A 25,632-nucleotide genomic window follows, 5' to 3' on the forward strand; every position below is an offset into this window, starting at 1 on the left:
TTTTGTTTTCTCACTAGGATTTCCAACAATCCCCCACAGGTCCGAAGATGAGAAGAAAAAGAAAGAAGTAAAAGAATTGAATTTCTGGGCAAAACAAACAATTGAATAGGTGTCAATGTCTTGCGACTTGAATTGACACTTAGTGACATTCAAGCTAGAATCTCTTTCCTACCAAGTGACTTTCGTATTGAACTTAATAGGGGGTTAGAAACTCATTACTCAAAGCACACAATTGAACATGTATGATATTCTGAATCTCCGCCAATAAAAGTGACGCATTATACTGGCCATACGTCCATAACCTGGATGCTCATAGGTGCTCTAGAGAATAGCCCATGCAATTCTCATAGGAAGCGGCCTCACTTCCACACCTAAGTAGGTGAATCCCATCAAGTGTGAGCTACATCACACCACCAAAAATATGGATATGGGTTCATTAAGAGCCGTATGCTCAACCTCGTTCAATAATAGCAAGCACATCATAAACATCTAAGGGATGGACAGAAAATAAAATTTGTGCTTCTGAATTATTACATAATGTTCCCCTTTGAACTCATGGTGAGTAGGAGTTCATTACCTTACAATTCATCCAATGGGCCTCAAGCCCATCCCCTCCGACGTTTCCAAAACTAGTTTCTTACATAGGCCTTTCGTTAACGGATCCGCGATGTTCTTTTCGGACTTGACATAGTCCAGTGATATCACTCCACTTGACAGCAATTCTTTGACAGCCTTGTGCCTCAAACGAATGTGTCTTTTCTTTCCATTGTAGGCTTGGTTGTTTGCCACGGCAATAGCAGATTGCGAATCACAATGAAGTGCAACTGAAGGAGCTGGCTTCCCCCACAGTGGAATATCTGCAAGCACGTTCCTCAACCATTCTGCCTCATGACCTGCCAATTCAAGAGCAATAAACTCAGATTCCATAGTAGACATAGCAGTACAAGATTGCTTACAGGATTTCCAAGAGACAGCTCCACCCCCTAGGGTGAAGACATAACCACTAGTGGAGTTGACTTCATCATTTCCAGATACCCAGTTGGCATCACAATAACCCTCCAATGCTCCTGGAAATTTGGAGCAGTGCAATCCCCAATCCATGGTACCCCTTAGGTACCTAAGCAATCGCCTTAACGCACCCCAATGCTCATTGCTTGGGTTATGGGTGTACCTGCTCAATCTACTTACAGAATAGGCAATGTCAGGTCTAGTATAGTTCATGAGAAACATAACACTACCAATAATTTTAGCATACTCAGATTGACAAACAGGATCACCTTTGTTTTTCTTTAAATGAATGCTTATATCATAAGGGGTCTTGATTGAATCGACATAAAATGAATCAAACTTTTTAAGAAGCTTTTCAACATAGTGAGCTTGGCTGAGACAAATGCCATTTGGAGTTCTAATAATTTTCACTCCCAAAATCACATCTGCCTCACCCATATCTTTCATTTGAAGAAGCTCCTTTTGATGTATGATATATTGATATAGGCTTCTTCCTTTTAGGTATTGTTGTGAATGTTTTTAGACTTGGTGTTAGGGCACGTAAGTGGTGGCCTCCATATAGGGGTCCTAAATCCTAATCTGTGATTTTAGTCCTAGTTTTGTAAACATTAAGTTAAATTAATATATTTTGTCTGTTTAGGTTAAAAAATAGTATTTGAAATTTGAAATTTGAAATCGGCATAAACTACATTGTGCGCTAGAATATTAAGTAAGATATATGAGTTAAAAGATATTTGTGAATTGTGAGAGGCTCTTAACTTTTGGAGCGACATGATGTGGCATATGACTTATGAGAGAGAGATTAAGAGGAGCCCAAATGAGAGTGTGAGTCTTGCAAGTATTGATGGTGATATTGATGGTGATATTGATGGTGATAGTGGGTCTTCTAAACAATATGAGTCCAGGAGGAATAGAGTGTTAAAATATTTGGGCAGATTTAAGTTAACAAGGAATAAAATTAGCAAAATGGAGATCCATTAATAAAGAAAATATTTACATATGAATTTTACAATGGCAGGTTTATGTGAGTGCAGATGAGGGTGACGAAATGACAAGTCCATAGTTAAACAAAGTTGAGTTGAGTTGAGTTGGTGTTATATGGCATCCGGGAAGCGTAACTCAGCAGGGCCAGGACCTAAAATCCCCTTTTGATCACTAATCTTGCCGAGACCAGGAGGCGCCTCTGTTGTACCATTAACATCATCTTCTCTCCAAGTATTTCCTTGCCATTCTCTCTGTTACATCAAAACCCCATCAAGAAACCTTAAAAAACCATGCTACATCTATCAACCATCAACATTATAATTTTATTTACATATTTAGTATGTACTACTTAGTAATTACTAATTAGTAATTAGTAACTAGTAGTAGTACAACACCCACTTATCCACCAAATGACATCCTAAGATCCCTTAACGCAGCACCTTACAATCAAATTACTGAATCAATCTAAAATCTAAAATCTAAAATCTAAAATCTAAAATCTAAAATCTAAAATCTAAAATCCACTCCTGTGAGTTAGTTTTATACTTGCCTCATCATAAATATGAGGTCCATCCGGCAATACGGGAGTTGTAATAGGAGGAGCCATGTCTGGGTCCGGCTTTTTAAAAATAAATGTTGTATATAAACCTGGATGGGAAAACAAACGATAAACAAAAAACAAAAAGCTTTGATGAATATAATTATGGAATATCCAGGCATAATCTCAACCCAAAGAAATTAAAATGTACAAACAAACAAACATATCACCTAACACATCATATGAGCGAGGAACAAGTCTTCCACGAGGATCCACCAGACTTGGACCGAATTTCAAAATTAAGCTTCCAAACTGAGCTCTGTCCTCAACAACAAAGATATAAACGTAAGGCAAAAAGAGATGGGAAGTCATAGAAACGATATTAAACCAAGCCAGATGATCGACTACTCTTTATGAAACTGAATACAACCAAGTTCACAGGATGGAGTAATACTTGAAAATACTTGAAAATATCACTAATAGTTAGACAGTGTAATATAATAATAATAATAATAATAATAATAATAATAATAATAATAATAATAATAATAATAATAATAATAATAATAATAATAATAATAATAATAATAATAATTATCTAGGGGTCAACTCACACACCTGTTATCATCATAAAACTCAGTCAAATTCTGAATCTCTACATACTCAAGACCAGCTTCTCTAGCCAACCTGAGATCAAATCAAACAAATAGTTAAGTAGGCATCCTTCACATTCTATTAGAGGAAGAAAAACTATAGCAAACACCATGCAATCAGGTTACACTTGCCACTTGGCACTTGGCAGAAGTCACTACGCTAGGCTACAAAACCCAAACCCAAGAAGAATTTGTTTCACCCAAACCAGAGAATTAACATTTTAGACTAAAACTATTAGTAGCCATGCTGTCAGTTATTTTCATTAGCAGAACCATAGCAATGCAGCAATTCAAATATCAGTAAGATCCTAATTACCAAGTAAACATTGACACTCAGCTTAGCTTCTGCGATATCTACCTGATAAAGCTTGGGAAATGAACTAAGCAATGTGTTTCTGCAGATACATCACTAGCAAACTTGAGCTGGTATTTCTTTCCAAATAATGGGAACCTGTCAAGTTAGGATGATGACAAAATTATAGATTTGATAAAAGAGACATGAACAAGGTACCTTTATTTTCTTCTGTACTAATAACTCAAAATGAAAAAGTCAACAAAAACATCAAAGTTTAGGCATACTTTTCTTCTTCTAGTTCAAAAGTAATCATGTAGCTCTCTGATCTAATGCAGTTTGGTACAATGTTAGGCTTCATTCCACTTCTGTTATGGTATGCTTCAACATTTTTCTGATATTTTGCCCTGTACACAAAAAATAAGCAAAGTACAACTTATGCTCAAAGAAATTTGACAGCAACTTGTGATAATGTCCAAAGATTGCAAGAGGCGCATAGGGGAAAGAGGTATTGCAAACAGACCTTATGTGTGAAAATTCATAAATTAGAAGAAAACCCGATACTATTTGATTTAAACAAAAAAAAAATCAAAAGATCATCCTTGATTGCTTTAGGCTTCTACACCAGCAGAGGAACCCTCAAAAGAAGATTTAAAAAGAGCATCTAGATGGTAATCATAAGCAAGAGAGGGTAACACACAGTAACAGTAATTCATACCAAAGGAAATTTGAAAAGAAAGATGAAGGTATACTCAGCAATCACAGCATCATACCATATCATGGAGGAGTCAGGAGTAATTCCAAAGAAGTAACCCCCTGGTTTCAGCAAAGACGAAACGTTACGTAGAAGTATCCTTGCTCTCTCTTCAGACGTGAAGCATATCTGCCAAGCAACAAATCAAATGTATCCCTATTTAAAACAATTATGCTAAAATGAGCTTAACCAATCTGAAAGCCTAAATTTCAGGTTATAACCTGTAAATGCTGCATGCAGCAAACAATATCAACTGTGTTGCACTTGTCCAGCAAATGTGGTGCCAAATTTTCCTATCAAGGTGATCAAAGATCAGAAATTTCTACAATATAATAAACCGCATTACATCCTTGGCCCTCCCAAAACGCACATATACATCTTGAAAAACCTTCAAATAAAGAATCAAAAGACCCATGTGCTGAAACAAGTTCCCACACAATATCATGCCATCTCATGGAAAAAGATGTGCAAACTGATTCATATTTCACTGAACAAAACAAGTTCCGGCCTCACCTCTATAACGTGCCATTTGTATCAATCCTCCCTAATGCCAACACTCACACAAATTCCCTCACCAAAACGGGAGCTTTCACCATCTATATAAAATTAGCAATAGAAAAGGTGGATGTTGAGGCAACAAGATTAAGCATTAAAGAAAGGAACCACAAAATCAGTACCAAAAACTAACTGACCCACACCTGAGTACCATCAACTCCGTATAACAACTAACCAATTAAATTAGTTCTCACGTTTTTCAGGGCCATCATACGTACATAAAGCACGCACAAGACATCACAAACATACAAGAAGGCATGTCCACCCTCTAGAACATGACTTCCAAGAACCTAAAATGTGACCATTGCAGAACTTGAACATCACCAAAAGAGGAAGAGAAGAAGAAGAGGGTCCGTTTGGTTTGATGTTTTCAATGAAAACTGGTTTTCATGGAAAACATATTTTGAAGGAAAACGCATTTCAAACTACTTTTCCTTTATTAGTGTCATTAGAAGAAAAGTTACAGAGAAAGAAGAATATGGGAATGGAAGGGTGAGGATTGATGGGAAGAGAGGTAAAGGGAGGTGAGGAGGAGAGAGGAAAATGCTTTTCCCTTGCTTTCAAAAGGAAAATGTTTTCAATTTGAGAGAGTTATTTTCCACCCTATTACAAACCAAATAAAGGAAACGGGAATAGTATCCTCCTTGAAACTGTTACATACCCAACCAAACACTCCCTATCACATCCATTTTTCAATAGCACATACTTAGATGTGCTTAACACAATGCCAAAAGGACCTACACTTAAGAGGAAACTTCCCCAAACATCAATGAAGTTGAGGCTAGTACAACATTCTCCAAAACAAGCTTAAATGCCCTACAACAATTTTGAACTTTAATTTAGGTGAAACCTAATTGATCAATTCAAGAGACTCCTTATATTGCCACATATTACTCATAAGTTATGAGGCACATGACAAGACTCACACATATTCCTGAAGTTTTCATTTTCATCCCACTAACTCGTGGATTCTTATTCTTTATTATAACTTATAAGCTCCATTGCTGTTTTTCATTGATACTTTTCAAATCCTTGCACCAAAAAAACCCGAACATTCACTTGATATTCCATTTTAACATCGGCAATGATTATTAAGAAATCGTTGGAACCTAGAAATGTCTTATGAAAAATGTTGATAGTGCTTAAATCGAAGAAACCCCACAACAAAATAAATCAAAACAAAACAATTAATAAAAGAGAAAGAATGATTACATCGCAAGGGTCAAGCTCAATGAACTGTGAAGTATAATCTTTACGCTGACTCTCCCACGCCACTTGAACTTGGCTTACTCCAGACATTTCCACATCTAACAAAGTTATGTAGGTAGTCCCAATTTGTAATGTAGGGTCAAAAATCAATAAATAAATAAAAATTGGTTTGAAATTAATGCAATTATATTGAATAAAAAGGAGAACAAAATTTGGGAAGAGCAGAAATGATACCAATTCCAATGTAGTGGCCAATTAGAGCATCGTCGAATTTGTCTACGTCTGGTACTTGGCCGCAGAACAACTCGCAGACTGTAGCGTAAGGGAAAAGGAAGATCTTAAAGAGAGCAGCTTTAGCGAAGTCGAAGAGGCGATGGTGGGTGTGAGTGGATTCCATTGGCGTCATCTTGGGAGGAGGTGCTGCTGCTGCTGCTGCTGCTGCTGCTGCTGCTGCTGCTGCAGCATATCCCGTCATTCTGTTGTCAAATACTGTATGTCCACACCCTTCCTACGAGGAGTATGTATCCAAGTATCTATATCTATCGGAATAGGAGGGAGGCTACATCGACATAATTACTCCATACCCGGATAAAATTGTAATTTCCGCTTAAGAGTTGAAATTGTTAAACAAAGTATTATGTATAGGCAACAATGACAGTAATTAGTACAACAATGACAGTATTTATGCAAACGATGACAATACTTATATAATACTTGTATATATACTTTTGCTCATTCATTTTATATGCAACACTTTTATCCATTCATTTAAGTGGTCTCTTTACTTTTTATATTTCATAACAGTTGTATACATAATTTCCTTTTTTTGGGTGATTGTGACAGTATTTTAATACAACAATGACAGTATATAAACAACAATGACAATACTTATATTACCAATGACAGTATATACCAAGTTAGCAACACTTTTACACATTTATTTAAAGGTGGGCCATGTTTCCAATTATATATATATATATATATATATATATATATATATATATATATATATATATATATATATATATATATATATATATATATATTTTAAGGTGGGTATGGGTAGTTATGTCGCTGGTTACCAGCGATGTAGCATCCCTCTCGGAATAGTCAGGAATACACATGGTGTGAAAAGTATTTTACTATTTTACATAGTACGGAGTAGCAATTACAATTTGCCACCTCACAAACCCCACTAAGAGAAAGAAGGGTAAAGGGCGTTTGGTTCGCACACTGGTATAGGGTTGGAATCAGGAATGATATCTAGGTGGTATGGGTTTGGAAGTTGATACTTAATACCATGTATTTGGTTCAGTTTAGGGATGAGTGTTTTCCTTTTATTTGATACCTAGAGTAAATGTATGACTCATACACACCTCCCCCTAGGTTTCTAAACCCCATACCTTGGGTTTGAGGTATGGGTTTGAAACTCTTAAATTTTTCGAACAAACACATGGTATGGTCTTAGACCAATCTAAACACATACCTCATAACTAAAATCCGCGAACCAAACACCACCTAAAAGCTTTCAGAAAATGTTTTTGGACGGCAAAAAATTCCAGCTATTTGTGCCATTTTGTTTCACTTGAGCTAGAATGAATTGGTTGAGCGTCAAACACTTCAACTCCATTTTACATCAAATGGTCTTTATTCTCTCCTTCAAACTAATATTATCTTTCATTTTCATCTTTCAATTTCTTCCTTTAATAAGCAGATAAAGCTTTTATATTTTTGCTTGAATTTTCTGCCATTTTCATAGCATATAAAATTTTAGAAGCATCTTTCAATTTCTAATTCTCATTCTTCTTTCCTCCATTTTCGAAGCCCGTAACTATCTAAATGAGTTCGTGAGTTTCGTAGTACATTTTCGAAGCATCTAAATGTCTGCCATTAAAAAAAACTTGCATGCGTTTAATAGTGCATATAACCTATTTGATGAAATTACCAAGAGAGTTTCATTAAGATTTAATCTTGTTTCATTAGTGATGTACTAGGTGTAAGAAGGTTTAGTAGAGAACTCGATATGGCAATGTGTTATTATTCACTTTCTCCAAAGCTAGAAATAATGAATTGGAAGTGACAATGGCTGCTTTCTTAATTAAGTGATAATGGGATGTTGAAGCTATTGTACAACATGAAATCATAAAAGTTGTGTATTTTGATTCTAGAAATTGTATAAAATATACTCATAAATATGATCGGAAGAAAAAAAATCACAGGGGCAAAAATTTCTTCATTTTCCACCTCGTATGATAGAATACGGGTTTATCATAGTGTAAGGATGATCAAGTAACCAATTTAGCAGGGGGTATCAGCACATCATAGTGAGCTACCTAAAATTCTATATACATTGGGATAACAAATGAAGTTAATAAGCAGTGTGTATTTTAATTTCAGTATACATGTAACGATCCCATACATTAGAACACAATCTCCTCAAATATAAATTTTATTATTAACAAAATATATCAAATAAAAACTCTCCGTCAAAAAATAAAAATAAAACTCTTTTTTCCCAATTACACTTTGTGCTTCAGGATTCGAACTTCGTTTCATAATTCAACATATCCATAACACGTTGTGGAATAATTCATTCATCAAGCCTTCATGGCTTATGCTAAAGGGCGTGTCATACTAATATTATTATATTGTATAATGGATTGGATTCCATTCAAAACGTTTATAAACTTTTTCTAAAATAATACTATCGTAATTGATGATTTTATAAATATAAAATGTTAACAATTAAAATCATCCACTTTAACGCGAATTATGATAAATTGAAGGATTCAAACGATACAATGTGGGTAAAAGTGAAGGTATTCCACTAACATTCCATTCACCGGTGGTAGCGAAGGCAATGGTGGAGAAAATTGGAACGATTTTGAAGTTTGATGAAAAATCGCAAGTTCTTGGGTTTAAAAAGTGGATGAGAGCCCTAGGCCGGGTTAGGGTTTCTAAACCTAGTTCTAGGTTGTTTCTTTGAATGCTAGCTAGGTAAGTCGGTATGGATAGATTTCCGATATGAAGGAGGATTTGTTTTTTGTAAAAGGTGTGGGGAAATAGGGCATGATATGCCTGAATGCACGACGACGTGGGGGAAGATCAGAAAGGAAATAAATAGTGTGATTGTGGAGGCAAGTGATTTGAGGATAATGTATAGGAGGGAAGATGTCCCACTCTACTCAAATAGACTTAGAGGGGTACCAAACTGTGATAAGTTTAGAACAACATAGGTGCAGTTAGGCATATGTCCTTTTCTTGATACATAGGGAATGTTAAGTGACAATATCTAGTCAAGGTGATGATAGTTGAGGTGATGGGTCTGGCCATTCTAGTGGCGATGGAGCTGGTCCAAGTCGTAGAAGAAGAAGAAGAGATATGTTTGACTCTCACACTTTGACTAGAAGCTCATCCAATAGCAGTAATCATGGTGACATACAAAATTTCGAGGCGTGGACGGGGTATGTAGGGAAATGCAAGCAAGTGATGAAACGGGAATTTCAGAAAGCAAGCAAGTTCGCCGGAAAGCATGGAGTCCCAATGGAAGAAGATCTGAAAGGGTTGGAGAATGAGGTGCCAATCTGGAGGAGCGACGTGGCAAGCAAGCAAGGGAAGATTAAAAAAAGCGCGCAATACGAGAAAGTTACATGTCAGCATTTACGTGTAATGAACAAGGGTAAGTTTATACGTAAGCGTCGTAAATACTATTATGGGGTATTAAACGTTTACCTCCAAGAAAACACGGGGCGGGTAAGTTCACAGATTCTTTTTTTTTTTCACGCAAATCGAGTAAGGTTAATATAGGTCATTCTTCTTCTGGGAAGTGCATTGGGCAGAAAATTAAAATGCTTATTTCTGAATTATCTACAATTAAATCCCAACCAAATAACCCATTCAACTAACCCCCAACCCACTACGAATAAGCCTCAACCCACTACAAATACACCCCAACCCACCATAAACATCCCCTCACCACAATATAGTTCCCCTAACTCACTTAAATCACCCAGCTCATCATCCAACACTCCACCATAGAGTATGCGAGAGATGTTTCTAGTTAGCCACTACTAGTCTGAAGATTTGGTCAATCCTATCTCATTTGGCCCAAATCATGATGAGTTTCATACAAACCAAGGGGATTAGGGCCAACCAATCAAGTACCCTCCTGGCTCGAGTGTAGAGCAGAATAAAGGTGGCCACTCTAACAATAGGACTAGCCAATTGATGAATATTCGAGGTGCCTTCGGCCCATTTCTAAATGAGTGATCACGGGGGAAAACTAGGTCGTTACCAGATTTCCTAAATCAAACAAAAACCTAAACTAATCACTAAACACAAGTAAAACCATAAATAAGGGTCGAAATCCACAAGGACTAAGGTGCACTAATTTATGCTAACCAATCGATAAGCTAGGTCGAAACAAGGTTTTGCAAAATCACTAATCGAATGAAACTAATTAAACTAAACTAAGAAATCAAAAGTAAACGAGATTAGGGAATGGGGTCAAACAACAAAAAATCATGAAATGGACATAAGATAATTGAAAACGGGGAAGATTCACAAGCACTACATGAATAGGCATTGAATTCACAAATAGCTCCAACCATCTCCCGATGCGCGAACAATTTTCCTAAGTATCAAGGATGAACTCCCGTTCTACCCTATCGTATTCGGGGTAAATCAAAATCCCAATTCAACCAATTAGTCAAGTTTATGTATTTAATCCCTTTCCAACCCAACTAGACTACTCCAAGCAATCATGGAACACTTAATTGATCAAGTTAAATGCAACATGCATAAGAAATGCCTAAACATGTAATAATTTAATCATGAAAATCCCTAATTTTCAATCACAAACAACCAAACCAATCAATATTGAGTTTTCACCAAACCCTAATAAAAATACTGGAGTACTCCCTAATCATGAAACTAGTGAAACTTAAAGAAATTAACAACTAAAAACATGATTCTAAACATTAATCTAAGACATAAAATAACTAATTAAATCATGAAAATAAACTAAGCAAAAATAATTAAACTAATTAAAACGATAAATAAATAAAGCAATAAATGAAGAGAGAGATAGAAATTGCTCATGGATTAATTGGTTGATCCTTCAATACAAGTTGTCACCCTTGAATGTCAAAAGCCCCAATTTTTCATTGATTTTCCCTCATTTTCTCTCACCAAAAACTAAATAAAACCCTAGAAAACGGAATGAAAACTAAAATATGTACATTGTGATAATTTGGTCCATAAAAATTAAGGAGCTAAGGTTATTTATATTAAAGGATAATAAAGAAATTTGGTCCATAAATGTAACACCCCGACTTCTAAACACCATTAATTAGGTTAATTATCTTTAATTAGCAGCGGAAACCCTAATTTAGTCGGAGCGTCACTGCCGTATCTCCCTCGTGGGAAATACAAGGCGACATAACCTTTTTATATTACTAAATAAACTTTAATAACAAATACTTCTAGCATTGATTAAACATTAATATTAAAATCTAACTCGATACTTGAAATTAAACTTAGAGTTTAGTTAATACATCCATTATTACTCGTGAGACATAGTTATCTTTACAAAACATCGATCGTGAATTTGATGGTTGCATCCTCACTCTAAGGCATCCCACAATCTTCTTCGTACCTAAAACAAAAGCAACATCGTGAGCCGAGGCCCAGTAACATGCTACCCCAACAGCATAAACTCATTTCAATTCATTTTATTTACTTTGCAATCAGGGAGAATAGAATATAGTAAATCACTTTCACAAAAATATCATAATAAAACATCATTTATAACTTGAAACTTTAGTAGTTCCCATTATCTTTCATAAAACCTTCATTTTACTTGGTAACTGACAAGTTAGCCTTGCGGGACGTCTCCCACCTTGCGATAGTCCTCAAGGAGCACTCTCCCTTGTTGGACATACGCCCGTACCTAATTAGTTTCTTTTTTTTTAGCTTGCGGTAACCCTCAAGGAGCACTCTCCCTTGTTGGGTGTCCCGCGGTACGGCGGTACGTGCACGACCTAGAAATAGTAACCCCACTAACTGCCAGAACCAGTTACACTTGCATTTATCATGTTTTGTATCTTATTAATAACTCATAAACATCATCTTATAAAATCATTCATAAACATATTTAAATATCATCATTCATAAAACACACTTCATAAATACATTTCATATCCCACAATCCAATAAAAACACATCATTATAAACATATTTCATTATCTCATAAAACACATTTCATAAGGGGATTGTGGTTGTTAGCAATAGATGTTACCTCAACCGTAGTTTATACGTTTCGTTCAATGGATCGTTCATCCTGAGCCCCGAGTCAATTTCTTTCAAAATATTAAATTATTTAATTAGTACTTAAAATGATAATTAATCTAAGATTGATATTTTATAAATAATAAATTTATAAGTAACGAATTTTATAAATAATGAATTTTAATAAAAAAATATAATTTTCATAATAACATAATATTATAAATCGAAATTTCTATATTTCATAAATTGATTTTCAAGAATATTATTTGAATTCCGTTTTTGTTAAATAAGGTCAATAATTTATTTTCATAAAATTGATACTTAAACCTGAAAATAATAACAATTTATTAGTAAATAAATATATTATAAAAATTATTAAAACATAAGTATTGATGAATTAAAATCTGAAAATTATAAATCATCTTTAACTCACCCAATTCCCAAGTGGTTAGAATTGGGCCCAGCCCTTTTATTTTTTATTTAATAGGATTCTTAAGTAAGAATTTGGGTTTTCTGACTTTTGAATGTCGAGCAAAGGAGAGGCGGAGCGTAGCAGCAGGGCACGGACGAGGAGGAGGAGAAGGAAAGGGAAGGTGGCGGCCAACGCCTGGGTTGCTCAGGTTCGCCGGGAAAATTGACGGCGATGGTAATGGTGGTTGTGCGGCGGCGCTTCAACCAAAGGAAGGAGGGAGAAAGGCATGAACAGGGGCAAAAACTAGGGAGAGAAACAGGGGTTTTGTGCGGTGATGAGGTGGCTCGCCGGCGAAGGTGGAAAAGAAAACTAAACTCGACCGACGAGGGAGATTGTTGTGGGTGGTGGTCGCACCACTGGTGGTGCGCCGGAGGAGAAAGAAAAAGGAGTCAGGGAGGTGCGAAGAGGGGAGAGAGAGAGAGCAGGGGAAACGGTGGTGTGGTGGTGGTTTTGGTTAGCTGCGATGGTGACGGACAGTGGGTGGTGGAGGAGGCGTTGATTGGTGGTGGTTTCAGTGGCAACAGCCACCGAGGGTGGTGGTGGTTCGCACGGAGCAGGAGCAAAAGGGAGTAAAAATTGGTTTTAATTTCTCTGATTTTTGATGTTGAAAATTCAATTGGAATTAGAATTGATTTGTATAGTCAAGTAGAGTGAAAGAGAAGCTGAAATCCTTGGGGAACAAGGAGATGAATCAAGACAGAATTGAGGGAAGGAGAGGAAGGAAGGAATGGTTTCCTTCTTCTCTGTACGTGGAGAGCAAAGAGAAGAAGAGAAATGGAATATTGATTTTCTAAGGGAATTTTCGTAATTTCACATGGTTGGACTAAAAGTCTGAAATTTTGTTGTTATTTTTGGATACTGCGAAAAATAGAAATGTTTAGTTAAACTAATTCGTTATAAAAATATCGTTAACGAAAAATAAATTTAGTTTTCGAATAAAATAAGAATGTTTCGGAATTATTAAAACCCTTTATAAATTACGAAATAATAAAGATTTAAAAATGTAGCTAAGCTCATAAATTTTGAAATTAAATCATAGAATCTGAAAATAATAAATCGTGTAATTTTATTAAAAATTCAAGCGAAATAAAACTTCGTTAATTAAAATAAAGTTGAAATTAATATTTAAAACGATTTTAAGCTACATAAAAATAATTAAGCAAGATAAATCAAATTTTAAAACTTCGGGGTATTACACTCTTACCCCCTTAGAAAAAGTTTCGTCCTCGAAACTTGAAAATTAGATTTATAAAATGTTTGTTGAAAATAAAAAACATTCGATTAAAAGTATGATATTTATTTTAAAAACCAAGATCTCACAATTTCATTCCAATTCCGACAATGTCTAGCTTTCATCCCGCCATCTTCTTTGATGACTCCGCTTCAACTCGAGACCTAGAATTGAAGAGTAAAGAATACAAAAGGGGCAAAATTATATATTGATCCTTAATCGTCATTAAGGTTAATTACATTCCGCCGTCATCTTTAGTATCTCCACTTTACTTCATAAAATAGGATCGAGGAGCAAAGAACATAAAAGGGCAAATTGTTAGCTCAGACTAGGCTCCCATATTGCTTTGTTATATCTTGTTTGAAAATATTTTCTACCGAAAATAGTAACTTTTAATGCAAAATTATAATTCTGAAAATATATGTATATGTAATGAAAATAAATATTTATCTACCAATTTCAACACTCAAATAATTTGTAAAAGTCATTTGTTATATCAATCTCGTACTCTGAGCTCAGGAGAACTTCCATCGGAGACGGCATCCATGTATAACAATTAGATCACCAGTACAATCATATCATGTCAGCATAAACATAATCCATAACATAGAGACATAATTCATGTGAAAATTTCAAGCATAACATTCATAATTATTTGATCTAACAAACGAGCATGGTTGACCATAACATAATCATTCATAGAAAACATAGTAATTCATACATCATATTGTTCGTGGGCGAATAATTAGAGATATTTCGCTTTCATTTTCTATTGGCTTCTTTGTTGCAGGAATCTTGTCGTTGAATTTCATTATTCGATTCGTTTTGATTTCGATCTCCGGTCTTTTCTTATGCGTCAAACAACTTCGTTGACCACGTTCGTTGCGGGGGTTTGAGTCCAATCACGTGACAGGAACTACATCATTAGACATGCAACTTCGTTCCTTAGTATTTTAAGTCGACAGACCTTGGGTTTTGGAGGATAATTCTAAGCCATCACACGTGCCTTTATCAGAAACAATCTAGGTTCCAGAAACTTAGTTCAGACTACCTGGTTTTACAGACACGTCATTTTGTCGATTTCTTTTCTTAACTCCGTTGCATTCCTCAATCATTCATAATTCTTTTCGAACTTCATAACATTCGTTGATATCATCAACCTCATAGAAAGTCTAATTCTCAATAACTTATTTTGGTAAGATCCTTAAAGCTTTTTATGCAAACTCAATTCCATATTTTTCACCATAAATCATGTTTTCCACATAACATTTCGCAAAACTTTAAATTCTTTCGCTTAGCTTTCTTTATGGAGATTATCAAGCATCCTTTTAGATAAATACATAAAAACAATCCTTATAAGTTATGCGAAAAGGTAATCTAAGAATCGATTTCAATCATAACTTCAATACTTTAAACCTCAATTTAATTGTTGATTCGCCACTTAGGAAATACAAACTCATGCTCTTTCGATACTCTATTATTCAATCTTTTGATAACTAATTCTTGATAACTTCTTTTGGTAAAATCCTCAAGATCTTATTCATGCTTTAACTCAAACGGGGTTTTTACCATAACTCATGGGGTTCATAACATTCATGTATAACTTCTTAGCTTCCTTAATAAAGGCATATCAATCATTTTTCAGATACTAGACTTGTGTACTTATAAACACCGAAACATTCATCGGAAAGGTAACCCAAGAATCACTTTTATTCATAACTTTAACACTTTAAACTTCGAATAATCTTAACTTAATTAGTGTCAACCACAACCTTATGCTCGTTTGGTACTCCTAATGTTTATATTATCCTTAAAGATTTCACAACCATCAAAATTCCTCAAAACCATTCATATCCACAAAATCTTTGAGTTCTCACCGTGCTTAACTTAACTTCATCTAAAATATAATGCTTAAACTTTGCCTAGTCTATCTAGGGTAGAAAACTCATAACATGACATGTGACGATAAACATAAAATCAAGGGAAGTTCGATTCTAAAGCGAGAGAGAGCTAAATCAAAATAATATCAGCGTTGGCGTCATCTTTGTCCTTTATCATGTAAGCTCTTGCATATGTCGTGATCGTGTTGGATTATGATTAACCCTAGAATTGTTGTTGTTTCATTCATGATTGGTCAAGGTTGAATAAATGCTCTTTCCCTCCACGTATTCGTTCCTACACGGCATTAGTTTCTTATTCGTCAGGGCATTGCAAAGTCTCCAATAGTTGATCCATTTTGTTGGTCCATTCTTCAAATTCCATCGAATCGGGTTGCCGTCATAGATTGGTGGATTTCAGGGTGAAATTTTTCTCAAATAGTGATGCATTTTCGTTCGATTTCGTTTTTCGAGAATATTTGACCGATTAAGTTGACATTGTACTTGCAGTTCCTAATCGTTTCATCATCTCCTCGTGGTCTTCTATAAATTGTTCGTCACAGGAATCATCATGGAAAACATCATTGTGGACGACGTCATCGTGAATATTGCGCTTGTTGTGAGCTTCGTTCGTGGCATCATTAGTAACCTCGATAATCGATATTTCTCATAACATATTCAATCAGGAAAACATAAATAACATGAGAATAAATCTCTTTAATCCCGTTCCTACACTCACACTCATTCCATTTTAACTTCACTTGATTTTAACAAATTCTTTTTAACTCATTCCTTAAAATTCTTTGCTTAAAGCCTAATGAATTCTATTTCGTGCGAAACCCGTAAGGTTTAGCACTTATGGTCCAGAACCTTTGCTCTGATACCAAACTGTAACACCCCGACTTCTAAACACCATTGATTAGGTTAATTATCTTTAATTAGCAGCGGAAACCCTAATTTAGTCGGAGCGTCACTGCCGTATCTCCCTCGTGGGAAATACAAGGCGACATAACCTTTTTATATTAATAAATAAACTTTAATAATAAATACTTCTAGCATTGATTAAACATTAATATTAAAATCTAACTCGATACTTGAAATTAAACTTAGAATTTAGTTAATACATCCATTATTACTCGTGAGACATAGTTATCTTTACAAAACATCGATCGTGAATTTGATGGTTGCATCCTCACTCTAAGGCATCCCACAATCTTCTTCGTACCTAAAACAAAAGCAACATCGTGAGCCGAGGCCCAATAACATGCTACCCCAACAGCGTAAACTCATTTCAATTCATTTTATTTACTTTGCAATCAGGGAGAATAGAATATAGTAAATCACTTTCACAAAAATATCATAATAAAACATCATTTATAACTTGAAACTTTAGTAGTTCCCATTATCTTTCATAAAACCTTCATTTTACTTGGTAACTGACAAGTTAGCCTTGCGGGACGTCTCCCACCTTGCGATAGTCCTCAAGGAGCACTCTCCCTTGTTGGACATACGCCCGTACCTAATTAGTTTCTTTTTTTTTAGCTTGCGGTAACCCTCAAAGAGCACTCTCCCTTGTTGGGTGTCCCGCGGTACGACGGTATGTGCACGACCTAGAAATAGTAACCCCACTAACTGCCAGAACCAGTTACACTTGCATTTATCATGTTTTGTATCTTATTAATAACTCATAAACATCATCTTATAAAATCATTCATAAACATATTTAAATATCATCATTCATTAAACACACTTCATAAATACATTTCATATCCCACAATCCAATAAAAACACATCATTATAAACATATTTCATAATCTCATAAAACACATTTCATAAGGGGATTGTGGGTGTTAGCAATAGATGTTACTTCAACCGTAGTTTATACGTTCCGTTCGATGGATCGTTCATCCTAAGCTCCGAGTCAATTTCTTTCAAAATATTAAATTATTGAATTAGTACTTAAAATGATAATTAATCTAAAATTGATATTTTATAAATAATAAATTTATAAGTAACGAATTTTATAAATAATGAATTTTAATAAAAAATATAATTTTCATAATAAAAAAAATATTATAAATCGAAATTTCTATATTTCATAAATCAATTTTCAAGAATATTATTTGAATTCCGTTTTTGTTAAATAAGGTCAATAATTTATTTTCATAAAATTGATACTTAAACCTGAAAATAATAACAATTTATTAGTAAATAAATATATTATAAAAATTATTAAAACATAAGTATTGATGAATTAAAATCTGAAAATTATAAATCATCTTTAACTCACCCAATGCCCAAGTGGTTAGAATTGGGCCCAGCCCTTTTATTTTTGATTTAATAGGATTCTTAAGTAAGGATTTGGGTTTTCTGACTTTTGAATGTCGAGCAAAGGAGAGGCGAAGCGTAGCAGCAGGGCACGGACGAGGAGGAGGAGAAGGAAAGGGAAGGTGGCGGCCATCGCCTGGGTTGCTCAGGTTTGCCGGGAAAATTGACGGCGATGGTAATGGTGGTTGTGCGGCGGCGCGTCAACCAAAGGAAGGAGGGAGAAAGGCATGAACAGGGGCAAAAACTAGGGAGAGAAACAGGGGTTTTGTGCGGTGATGAGGTGGCTCACCGGCGATGGTGGAAGAGAAAACTAAACTCGACCGACGAGGGAGATTGTTGTGGGTGGTGGTCGCACCACTGGTGGTGCGCCGGAGGAGAAAGAAAAAGGAGACAGGGAGGTGCGAAGAGGGGAGAGAGAGAGAGCAGGGGAAACGGTGGTGTGGTGGTGGTTCTGGTTAGCTGTGATGGTGACGGACAGTGGGTGGTGGAGGAGGCGTTGATTGGTGGTGGTTTCAGTGGCAACAGCCACTGAGGGTGGTGGTGGTTCGCACGGAGCAGGAGCAAAAGGGAGTAAAAATTGGTTTTAATTTCTCTGATTTTTTATGTTGAAAATTCAATTGGAATTAGGATTGATTTGTATAGTCAAGTAGAGTGAAAGAGAAGCTGAAATCCTTGGGGAACAAGGAAATAAATCAAGATAGAATTGAGGGAAGGAGAGGAAGGAAGGAATGGTTTCCTTCTCCTCTGTACGTGGAGAGCAAAGAGAAGAAGAGAAATGGAATATTGATTTTCTAAGGGCATTTTCGTAATTTCACATGGTTGGACTAAAAGTCTGAAATTTTGTTGTTATTTTTGGAAACTGCGAAAAATAGAAATGTTTAGTTAAACTAATTCGTTATAAAAATATCGTTAACGAAAAATAAATTTAGTTTTCGAATAAAATAAGAATGTTTCGGAATTATTAAAACCCTTTATAAATTACGAAATAATAAAGATTTAAAAATGTAGCTAAGCTCATAAATTTTGAAATTAAATCATAGAATCTGAAAATAATAAATCGTGTAATTTTATTAAAAATTCAAGCGAAATAAAACTTCGTTAATTAAAATAAAGTTGAAATTAATATTTAAAACGATTTTAAGCTACATAAAAATAATTAAGCATGATAAATCAAATTTTAAAACTTCGGGGTATTACAATAAAAATTAAGGAGTTAAGGTTATCATCCTCATCAACTTACATCATAAGGCTATAAATCGCTGCTCAACGTCAACAACCAAATCGTGGCCTTCAATCTCAAATTAAATCATAGATGCTGATCTTCATTAATTCCGTACATTGACTCCGCGCTCAAAGGTTCGAGCGAGCTTAATAGTAGTCCGGGCGAATTGATAGTGGTCCAGGCGAACACAAGGTGAGTTTGGTCAGACCTCAAATCTTCAAAAATTGGTAGAATGTTCTCCAAATGTTGGGTTCGGTCGAATTCAATACAGGTTCGATCGAACCCAATTACTCATTTTTTTTCTCTGCTTTTTGGGATGTAAGACTGCAGTTTTGGTCGATTTTGTTGCGCGATTGATGTTGGTGTTGCGTGGCTGCAGCGTGGGGTGTGGAGTTGGACAACTTGGTGACTGCGACGGTGCTTGAGATGTTGGAGGTGGATGATGTTGTTGGTGTTGTTGTTGTTGTTGTGATATTGGGCGAGTAAGGAGTGTGGTAATTGTAGTGAGTTTGGTGATTACGAGCTGAGGTGAGAAGACAGCTGCAGTGCTGGTGAGGAAGGGCAGCCAGCAAGGAGGAGGTGATATGAGATGTGGTATAGGATAGAAAAAGGGTGGTGTAGGATAAATGTAGGTGTGTGTTTTGATAGTTTCAAAGTCAAACTTAAGTATTCTTGACCATGTAATTAATTGACTCGTCCCTTAATTTAAACGCGTGACTTGATACTCCAAATCGCTCACCTACACAATTAAAATAAAAGGCGAAGGGAAGAATCACCAAATACAAAATAAATCGGAAACACGAAACAAATAATAATAATAATAATAATAATAATAATAATAATAATAATAATAATAATAATAATAATAATAATAATAATAACAATAATAATAATAATAATAGAAATAGAAATAGAAATATAAAATTAATAACAAAAACTAGAATAATTAAACTATAAAATTATCGAAACACGGAAAAATAAATAAGTTAAGAAAATAAGACTTAAAAACTAATAAAAATTGCAAATTATACTAGATTAAGCTATAAATAATTAAAGCGATAAATTAAGAAAAATAAAGAGTAAAAATGCTAAAAATAGAATAAACGACTCAAATAATGCCTAATTTCACTCATCAATGAGGCCAATTCTCAAGCCCATCTGGGAGAAGAAATGAGTTCTCTCGTAAACCAAGATCATCTATGTTTTTTTGGTCAAGCTCTAGAAAATCCGAATCAGCAGGCCCATCAAGATGGAGGATTTGGGTATTATGGGTATATATCTGAAGACAATTTTCCAGATTCTGGTTTTGAGTCATGGTCACAACTGTGGGAGGTTTTGAAAAACCTCGACTCTCCCAAATCTCCACTCCTTCTGCTAGAATCTCATGCATCTTTGCAATCGGGGTCATCAAGTTATTATCACTACTTGCAGAGACGTGCACAAGGAGGAATTTGAAAATCTGCTGATTTTTCAAGCCATCATAGAATATCGTATTCAAAGTATTGAAGAGGAGAATAAGTAGATGACTGTCTCTCAATCAGTGGATATTGCATCGCAAAATTTAACTAGTAATGTTGTTGTTGACATGACAGAACAACAAGGTCATAAAACAATGGGCAAGAGCACCTACACAAGAAGACAGAAGCCTGGAGAGCGCAAGATCAGAGAGAATAAAAGGACCAATCTGTATTTTCCAGGAGGTAACTTCACACCAGCAGATTGGAAAGCAAAGGAAGAAGCTAGGTATGCAGCGATTGCCAGTGTACGAGCCGTACAACATCAGAATAAGGATGGGGAAGCCGCCAACTAAGCGTAAGAGGTAAGATATGTCTTAATATTGTTTATGTTAATAATTTTCCAATACAATTAAGTTTCGAATAACATAAAACCTTAGTTTATATTCTACTTAATTGAATCTAAGGCGGATCCGAACGTGGTGTGGACTATCTACGGAGGGACTACATTGGAGTCCTAAACTTGTTCTTGTTCGGTTCGGGAGTAGCTAGGGAAGGCACGCATCACTTGTATGTATCTTATATTGTGTTAATTGACTATGTGGCAATTAATTTGGATTCTTGGCTTTATGGTTTTTCGGCATGAAATATATGTTTTATATTTGCCATAACCTAACAATTCATATCTTAGAGAATATTTAAATCCTCTATTATGAAAAATAATTCAATTAATTCAAAATAACGTAAGGGGAAAATGTTGTTTTGCTTTGTTGTTGGACATTAAAAAATAAGTAAATAGGAGTGTTAAAGAGAATTTCAAAATCCATATACATGCTTGCAATTTCATTAATCTATTAACATATAAATGCATGTCCGTTACTACTCAATAAAATAGATTGATTTTAATTAGTATATATATAAGGATGCATCGATGTGGAACTGACAAGTGTCACTCTCTAATTGTATTGCTATATTTATATTTGTAGTTTATTAATCTAAAAGGTAAACATTTCCACTATTACCCAGTAAATAGATTAATTTTTAAATTAGGGCGTAAATTGATATTAAAATTTTATAAACCGTGACTGTAATACCCTAATAATTCCTTGCTTTTATAAAATCATTTTCCAACTTAAAATAAAGGAATAACAAAAGCATTACCGCCACCGTGATAACGGTTAAGGCTATTACCAGAATTACGCAGCGGAAATTAATGTCAACTAACTTTTAAAAACATAATTAATAAATTATCGAGGCGTCCTACAATTTGGAACCATAATGGCCCAAAACCAAAACATAAATAGTTCAAACATTTCAAACATAATTAAAGTATTATTAAATGGTTCGAAATACGAAAACATGCAACTCTCTCGATCATCCCAAGCCACATGATTCCGATCTACCAACCTGATATATTATTCTACTCCCCATCAATGCAAGTGCAAATGATAGATCATCATAGGGTCATTAAGGCAAAGGCCATGACCAAACACACAAAGCACGTAGTCAGCAAAAGCTGAGTACTTACAAGAATAGAGTGACATGAAACTAAAACATGCATCACTCACTAGGTACTAATCAACATGCAAAAGCCATATAGTAATAAACAATCAATCATGAATACAAGACTCGACTCTTGACTCGACTCTTGACTCATAATTCAATTAGAATAAGCTTCGAACGGGCCAAAAGAATATTCCATAAAGGAAAAAGGTGATGGGAGCCAACCATACACCAAATAATAAATAATAAATTCGGGCCATACCGAGTGTCGGGCCATACCGACGGAATTCCTGCGCATATTATAAATGAAACAACGTCTTGTATCATTAGTAGGAGGACGAGCTTTCCGACAAGACTCCCCCCCATTGTTCATACTCAAGGTATATACGTTCCAAGAGTTTTGAAGCTTGTTCTGGTTGCACTTTACGTTTATTAATATTTTATTAAAGGTGAACTCAAGACTCAACAATGTACACACGCACAATTAATAAACAACAACCAAAACAATCTTATTTTAATGCTTTAGGACTTGTGATCAACAAAGCAAGACACTTGTGAAAATTACTACCATGTTCCTCCTCACCAAAGTGAGACTCCACATCATGCACATTAACATGAGGGTTGTGCCCTTGCACGACAAATCCTAATTCATTTCACACAAAACATTCCCAACTGAACCCTACATGTGCGGTGGCTTACGTGAGCTAACCCTTCACATGTGGTAAAATAAATAGTACAACGAAGTACGAATAATTGGCTCAAAGTATGCTAGACATCCCGTACAATAGCATACAATCAAATCATTCATCCCTTGCATGTGAAACAAACCATACATGCATAAATATTGAACAACATGATTGACAATGAAATCCATGCTCATAATAATTTCAACATGCTTGTTCAACAATTAATCCAATAAATCCAACATCATAAATCACATACTCGTTCACCAAAATAAACATGATTTCACATAACATAATTCACATCAACAACAATCATGTAATGTCATTGACAAAAGGTATGGTCGCCCTAGACTTGTACGTACCTTGAATACCTAAGCGTAGGGGCCACTTTGCAATAACGAGCACTCAACTAGAAATCACCTCCTATCATCAAAATAATGAAACTTAAATTATTTCCATGTTCATTAAATTTCCAGAAACTTTATAAGATCTAAAACCTCCTTTAAACTTTAGAATTCAATCGTTTTTCAATAATATAATCGTCTCAATTTGTAAAACCAATCCCTAGTACGAAAACATACTTTTTCCACCTTTAAAATCAATAAAAATCGACACTTTAAACCTTTATTCAAATCTGAAAATATAATTGATTATCATAATTAAAATCATCACCTAATTATGCTAATCAATTCACTCATTAGGTCTAGGTTAAAACCCTAACTTGAAAATCCCAATAAAATTAATTTATTATCATAAAAATCAATTATTTATTCAATAAACAAATCTGAAAATTCATCCTTTAATAATTAAAACAAGCCTAATGAATCACAACACGCAAATCCTCAAACCACGGTATTCATAACCGGTTCCCAGCATTTTAATTACTTAAAACAATATTAATATAATAATTTAAAATACGGAATTTAAATAGAATAGGTAAGGAAGAAGAGAATTATACCAATCCGGCCTATAGCACGTAACAACCACGAATTAATTGTGATTGGGCGAAAGAATTGAACAAGAACGATCACACACACACAACGCACAACTCGTGTGCGTGTGTGCGCAGCGACGAAGGGGGACGCAGCAGGGCCGCGCGCGGGCTGGGCGCTGTGCGCGAGGGAGAGAGCGAGGGAGAGAGAGGGGTGTTGGGCGCTGTGCGCGAGGGAAGGCGAGGGCACAGCGCGCGCTGGCGCGAGAGAGCGAGCGAGGGAAGGCGAGGCACGCAACAGCGTGCAGCACTGCTGGGCGTGGAACGAGAGAGGAAGAGAGGGAGTGTGCGAGTGTGTGGGCAGCAGCGACAACACCACACAGCAACAACACACGCACAGCAACGAGAGGGCAGCAGCGAGCAAGGCTCGTGCTTGCTGCGTGTGGACCGAGCCGGACAAGAGGAGAAGCCACCCAACCAGAGAGTATCGAGGAGGTGATGATCAAGAATCGAAAAACAATCAAAGAACTACAACAACTATACATGGAAGGAGAAGAAAATGAGGTAAACACCAATTTCCTTTATTATAGGAACAAGTAAAACACTATTAAATATCCTTTACAAATGAGATATGTACAACAACTAAGTCCTGATTTAATCTTCTCAGGAACACATGAACACTTATACTTGCGTGGAAAAAATAACATTCATCCACGACCAAGAGTGCGGTTGGATGTACACTTCATGCAACAACTGCAAATCAAGAGTAGATGAGAATCAATACAACAACAAATGCCAAGATTTCCCAGAATTCCCCATCGACAGGTGGAGTACCATTACTATATCCAATATAATATACCACAATAACATCAACATATCTAATATCATCTACTGTAGGTACCGAATAATTGCCACAATTGATGACGGAAACGCAACGATGACTGTGGCGATCTTTGACAAAGACGTGGAAAAAATTATTGGAAAACCTATAGCATCAATGATGAAGATTTATGATCAGGTAAGACATTTACAATAATCAAATACACAAAGATAACGAAATGCGATGACATACACAATAATTACAATGCAAATCCAGGAAAAGGGGGCCGAGAAGGTTTCAAATGAACTACAACAATGCGTAGGGAAGACATGTACACTCAAGCTCAAAGTCAACAACAAAAGCTACATACAAAATTTAACTGCTATAAAGGTCTTCCATGTTAAGACAGAGGAAAAAATAACAACAAAACGACACGGGAAGGAGAAACTCAAAGAAATAAAAAAAAGGAGGGCCAACGAAACAAAAAACACAAGAACAATAGGTAATGACTCGGAAAAACATATTAAAATAACAAACCCAAAATAATAGCAACAACCGTAGTGTTTATAAAATGTAACACTAACATGTTCATAAAATGAAATAGGGTCGACACACCAACAGAGGAGATCCCTACAACGAGCATATCACCAACTACAAACGAAGACCCAATACAACAGGCGGACTACGAAACCAACTACTAAATGATGAGCAAAGTTCAAACGCTCATGTGCGTTGCATGACTCCTTACTTTTATAAATTTCAAAACCATCTTAACAAATTACTTTTACATATTTAATAGATTTGGTTACTATTTAACCTTCATAGATTTT

General features: G+C 35.4%; 1 protein-coding gene across 1 annotated transcript; it reads right to left on the reverse strand.

The window, feature by feature from the left end:
* Positions 1–1,966: 1,966 nt before the first annotated feature.
* LOC110779533 (mRNA cap guanine-N7 methyltransferase 2) lies at positions 1,967–6,514 on the reverse strand. Its single transcript, XM_021984029.2, has 10 exons — positions 6,228–6,514; positions 5,997–6,091; positions 4,451–4,522; positions 4,249–4,358; positions 3,763–3,882; positions 3,542–3,634; positions 3,149–3,217; positions 2,761–2,849; positions 2,543–2,640; positions 1,967–2,243 (listed from the first exon to the last, which is right to left on the reverse strand). Exons 1-10 carry the CDS (start codon positions 6,466–6,468, stop codon positions 2,103–2,105), a joined length of 1,128 nt encoding a protein of 375 aa, XP_021839721.2. The 5' UTR covers positions 6,469–6,514; the 3' UTR covers positions 1,967–2,102.
* Positions 6,515–25,632: the final 19,118 nt, after the last annotated feature.

This window comes from Spinacia oleracea, chromosome 4 (genome assembly GCF_020520425.1).
Source record: "Spinacia oleracea cultivar Varoflay chromosome 4, BTI_SOV_V1, whole genome shotgun sequence".
Lineage (NCBI taxonomy): Eukaryota > Viridiplantae > Streptophyta > Magnoliopsida > Caryophyllales > Amaranthaceae > Spinacia > Spinacia oleracea.